General features: G+C 39.5%; 1 protein-coding gene across 1 annotated transcript in view; it reads right to left on the reverse strand.

Moving 5' to 3' along the window:
• Positions 1-6,000, reverse strand: part of LOC135219899 (EF-hand domain-containing protein 1-like) — a 301,233-nt gene that overhangs the window by 5,087 nt on the left and 290,146 nt on the right. Inside the window, exons 7-13 of the mRNA XM_064257095.1 lie at positions 5,489-5,631; positions 4,863-4,972; positions 4,462-4,552; positions 3,365-3,493; positions 2,824-2,976; positions 1,683-1,849; positions 612-799 (exon numbers count right to left, since the gene is read on the reverse strand). Of these exons, the coding sequence (XP_064113165.1) occupies positions 612-799; positions 1,683-1,849; positions 2,824-2,976; positions 3,365-3,493; positions 4,462-4,552; positions 4,863-4,972; positions 5,489-5,536 (886 nt within the window). The 5' untranslated portion in view covers positions 5,537-5,631. The remainder of the gene's footprint in view (positions 1-611; positions 800-1,682; positions 1,850-2,823; positions 2,977-3,364; positions 3,494-4,461; positions 4,553-4,862; positions 4,973-5,488; positions 5,632-6,000) is intronic.

Here is a 6,000-nt window from a genome sequence, read left to right on the forward strand (position 1 = left end):
TATGATTGCAAAATAAATATCATTAGTCTACTCTTTGGATTGGAGTTCCACTTTGTCTTCCTATTTGTCCTGATTTGCTTTTTTGCCCAACGGCATAAAGTCATCTATTTAGGATTTTATAAATAGGCAAGCAAGATGTGTTTGTATAAAAAAAACCCTGATATTCTGTGGCAAAATCTTAAGCTATCTACGGTTTACTCGCCACATACATAACAATTCTAATTGTAATGTGGCCATGGGTGACTGCACATAGGGGCAAGAGGGGGGCACTTGCCCCACCCTGAAATCCTTGAAAAAAATTATATATACATATTACATTTATCACATTTAACTGCATCACTTTGTTTTCCTTCCATTTTACAATATATTCTTTCAGTTGAAGTAAATTAATGGTACCATTAAGTATTGTATAATATTTGTATGCAGTATTTAACTGCATTGTTCTTTTCAGAAATACTTGAATTCAGCTGAACAGTAGGTATATGGAACTATTGAAAAAAAGTCAGTGTTAAAAAAAGGAGAAAAATCCTGGGGACCTGCAGAATACACGCATATCACTGTGGATTCCTCTACCTTAACAGCAGCAGAAATACAACCGACCCTTCACTTACTCTTCCTTGTGTCACTGAGCGGGACCTTCAGCGCTCGCAGGATCACCGGACTGAACTTCTTGATTTCCGTGTGGTCGAAGTACGACGGCTGACGAAGCTCGATTGTCAGATCTTCAGGTCTGTAAAGTAAGACCGCTGGGCTCACTGCTGGCTGTCCGCAGTCGACGCCTTCCACTAAGGTATCAAATCTTTTAGGGAGGGAAGAGATGGCAAAAATTAAACTGGTAGTTGAAGTGTGTGGCTTAGATAAGGATACTATTGCTTTTTGTTCAACGCTAATAAAACAAGATTTAGGTGGAAACCTTTTACCCACAAGAGTCCTGCACAACTGACCCCCCCCCCCACCCCGCCCCCCCGCCCCCGCCCCCGCCCACACACACGACGGTCATGCAGAAGATGCGCAACTTATTGATTTCTAACAGTTTTGGATAAAATTTCCATTGAAATCCAACTTTACAAAATCAAAATGTTAATTACATTATGCGAAGAATTATACAGTCTCTGTTTGAAACTGAGAAAAGAAAAAAGTAGATGGCTCTCACCATTAGGAACAATTGGGTTAAAAAGAATAAAATAAAGCCTTTATGCCTGTTTGTATGCTTGTACACGTGTGCGCTCGTGTTCGTGGGCTCAGATTTTCATACGGTACAGAGAGGGCACTGTTCAATCGATATACGGTGTAAGTGACCCAGGTAGTGTAACGCCAGATAACTCACAATCAATCAATTGTTCATTCGATACTTAAATAGAATGGAAGTACTTCCTGTTTTGGGCCAGAAAATATAAGGAAATAAGACGTCTTAGAAAAGAAGGCCTCGTGGCCACAGTGCGAAAACAAATGTCAAGTTGAAATACTATGTAATGTGACAGAAGAGCGAAGTTTTTGTTTTTGTTTTTAGATTTTGTGGTGTGGACGGTCAGTCAACTCTGTCCCATGGCTTTACTTGAGAGTAGGAAGTATGCACAGAGAGAGAGAGAGAGAGAGAGAGAGAGAGAGAGAGAGAGAGAGAGAGAGAGAGAGAGAGAGAAATGCCATATTTCATAATCAGCTGAAAATCTGAATCGACTTACTTGAGAACAACACCCCGAAGACTCGGGGGAGCCAAGGGAGCAGACCTGGGTCGCAAATCTGAGCCCCTGGAGGGCGATTCAGCTCTCGATCTCCTGAGAAGGTTGTAGGGGTCCTGTGGTATTGGGAGAGGGTTGTTCAGCTCAGTCCCCTCGCTCACAAGATATTCCTGCAAAGCACACAGTCCATAAGTTGCCATAATAATCCAGCGCAATATGATTATACGTGAGAAGAGACCAAAATAGGGCTTCTCCTCGCACGGGAGATGAAACGAAATTATAGAAATACTGAGTATGAGTATATTTTAAAATAAAAATAAAAATGAAGGTCAAATCATCTCAAGCAAGTGTACAAGTTAACCACAGATGTCATGATCATGCCCATAGCTATTGTCATCATGAAAGTTTTTATTGTAACTGTGGCTAAGTGGTCTAGTCTTGCACTGAAAGTTTTTAAGACCATGGATATAAATATGTACAAGAAAAAGCTGGAAAATTCTGAATATTATAATAGAAGGGATCGGAAAAACTCTAAACTAAGTCTTATTCACCAACACTGACAATCAAAATATGGTAATCCATTTGTATTTTGTATCATTATTCAGATAATACTTCCTAATTATGGAAATCACAATTAGAAAATTAATGAAAATTGGCTTGTTCAATCAAGGGGCGATTTCTACCACAGTTATTATATTACAGTAATTCACATTTGCTATATATAAATGTATATCAAGCAAGGCCAGTCTCCTGGTTACATCCGGTTCGGGTTAAGTCGATCCGGACTTAGGGCGGTTGCCTCGTGGCGCTGTTAATCTGCTTTACAGCACTGTAACACCCAGACTTACAGCCCTATTCCTATTTATTTCCATTAGAATTATTATGATTTGGGTTAAGGCGATTTTTGGCTTACAGCGCCCTGCCGGGAATGGAACCTCCACTGTAATCTGAGGACTGCTTGTATATCAAACTGACATTACCAAATTAATTAATCGAACCAAAATGGCTTTTATTTAATCGTCACATACATCTCCCTTAACTGATCATGTAAAGTTTTCACTATATCTGCCTGTACGTGTAATTGTATGAATGTACGTATGTATGTATGTTAGTCAAGATATTCAGAGTCAGAATTTAAATACACCTTCGTGAAAGGGTCACAGTCGCACACGACGAATTTCCTGCCGTAGAGGGACAGCGTCATGCCCAGGTTGAGTTGTGTCCAATGCCAGAAGCCGCCATCTGGATGTGGCACTCTCTGGCGGCTCAGCAATCGGCCCTGCTCTAGTCCGGAGTTCTGAAAAGGAAGATCATCTATTAGTGTATATTTCGACCATAATTCGTTATGTGTTTTTTTTTCTTTTTTATTTATGGATTTTAGTTCTAAGTTTTTACGATTCTGTGTACTTGCAATTTTTGTTGTTGTTGTCTTTCTGTTGCCGGGTTTCAAAAGCTTGTGTATACACCGAATGAAGACGATTATACTAATGGTTTTGTATGGTTGTATACGAGCCTTGTTAATTGTAATTCAAGGTAATTCAATAAGTAACGAAAGTGAACTTTCAGCTTTAAAGCTACATAGCAAATACAAATTTAATTTTTAATTTGTGGTAATTTCATACATTTCTATAGATCATTCTGGTAAGAACTATTAACTTTTAGCTAACAGATGTCATGACACTTACAGGTGTTTTAGGCTCTATAACCATGATGGCGTCATCGAGCAGGTAATAACAGATGACAACGGGACGGATCCGATACACTTGTGGACCGCCATCGATGTGCTCTGTGAAGTATCCACTGAATCGAAGAACCTGAGAAAAAATGTTACAATGACCGTGATCCCACACAGTGTTGTTTTCAGGGCTCTCTCTCCATTTATCTACCGGGACCGGAATTTTTAAAAAAATTAGCGCTGAAATCTACGAGGTCATTCAGAACTGAAGGAAAAACTGAGAACAAACAAAGGTTTATAGGTGTAACAGGAGGAAAACCTCAAAGCAGTTGCACTTTGAATCAATTGTTAGAGAGGGTGGAAAGAAAGATGGAAGAAAAGAGAATATGAACGGTGGTACAGTAAAAGGAATGAATGGGGCTGCAGCTAGGGGCCAAAAGGACGCTGCAAAGACCATTAAGTAATGCCTACAGTCACTGTTGGCACTACCCCCTTAAGTCTATTTCAATGAATCATTATTATTTATTTTTTAACAATGCATAACCCGAGAGCTTACAGTTCCTGGGGCACATGCAGCGTGATGTGCAATATTGAGATGGAATATTAAAGGTTTATAAATACAAGGATTAACAGTTACTGAGAACAAATATAGTTAAGAGTACCAGCGGTGGGTGGGTTACCATACCAGTCCTTTAGACAGAAAAAATGATGGTACTCTCTGGGCAGCGACAAGGAAAGAATCTGTTATAAGGCAGGAGATTATTGCTGTCAGTTAAGCTGGCCTTGAACCAGCACAAGTTCTTGTTTGTTTGTTTGTACGTTTGTACGGTGTTTTTACGCTGCATGGAACCAGTGGTTATTCAGCAACGGGACCAACGGCTTTATGTGACTTCCGAACCACGTCGAGAGTGAACTTCTATCACCAGAAATACACATCTCTGACCCCTCAGTGGAATGCCCGGGAATTGAACTTGCGGCCACCGAGGTGGCAGGCCAAGATCATACCGATCACGTCACTGAGGCGCTCTAGCAATGGTTCTTGCTTGTATGAACAGCCCTTAATGAAAGCGAATAAGGTATGGAACTAAATACTTCCGTTCAATTTACCTTCTTCTCTAATACCGCCCACTCGGGAAGGAATTTCGGCGGTGTTCTAGAACGGCGCCCCTTATCCGCAAACTGGAGTTTCCTCTCCTGTCTGTGGAGACAAGAGAAACAATTGACTGATTCAGTATGGAAATTAAAATGGTGACTATTGATTGGATAACGTCACTGAGGAGAGTTATGTCTGTACGCAAAAGTATTTTGTACACATGCGAGATGTAACCGGAGATGGCAAGCTAGCTTAGATGAACATTATCTACTATAGACAAAAGACGGAATCGATTATGTATTTCGTGTTCTATCTCACTGAGGGCTTAAAGTAGGTCTTCCAACATAGGCCTATGAAAATATCTCTCTCTCTCTCTCTCTCTCTCTCTCTTTAAGACAAAGCAGCAGCGAAAAACCTGATAAGATCATCGTGGTCTTCTTCTGACAAGAGCGACACGTGGGAAGCCTGGACCAGAGGCACGCCTTTCTTCCATCCCAGACTCTGGCGGATGGGCTTCTGCAGAGCCTGTGTAGAGATGCCATTTCAGACACGAAGATCACTTAGAAGAACTACTAAGACAATATCCAGGCAAACATTCTATTTCAAAACTTAGCAGAGAAGTAAGAGAAGAACTGAAAAACATCGAAGGGAATTCAGAACTGCAAAAAATGATAAGTTGAAGACACTCCAGAAAAAATAGGGAGCCGTTGCAAAGATGACTCCCCACTAAACTTAGGCTCCTGGGAAAAGTTTGTAGTCGTGCTATGTTTCACATCACGCATTTATAAGCGCATTATATTTTCTAGATATATAAACATGCATTACTAATATACACAGATAAAGCGCTAACCACGATTCATAACTAATAAGACATATATTTAAATAATACTACTCATTATATATTCTTGGTAGTTGAAAATCAAATTACTTCCATTACAGTAACGTGCAAAATCTGCATAGAGATGAAGTCAATTCGCTTAAAACAAAAGAAACGACGAGGAAGAAGAAGCAGCAGCGAATAAAGAGAGATTATAATCTTACCGTCGGGTCATACAAGGAGTAACCTGGGAGGAGGGGCAACCCAGCCATTTCGACCAATCAAATGACTCACGAGGTATGACGTCACCACGGATGATGTCGCCGCCACTGGTAGTAATGGCACCGACATAACAGCGATGACTCAACTGCAGGTGGGGTTAGACAGACAGGTAAGAAGGGAGATGGAATCGGGTACGCGAGTGAAATATGTGACGTGACAAAGGGGGCAAATGACCTCACTCCAAGGAATTTAATGTTTGAAGCTATTCATCATTTTAACTATAAAAGAGATGGCATCGTCTCCGTCTCGATCATACACTATCATACACTATACATTATATATAAATGTATTATAAATATTAATAATATCATAATAATATAATTATAAATTTAATATCTATATATATATATATATATTATATATATATATATATATATATATATATATAGATATATAATATTATAATATAATATATATAACATACATACATACACCTACACATATTAAAATTCTT

Source organism: Macrobrachium nipponense, chromosome 1, assembly GCF_015104395.2.
Source record: "Macrobrachium nipponense isolate FS-2020 chromosome 1, ASM1510439v2, whole genome shotgun sequence".
Lineage (NCBI taxonomy): Eukaryota > Metazoa > Arthropoda > Malacostraca > Decapoda > Palaemonidae > Macrobrachium > Macrobrachium nipponense.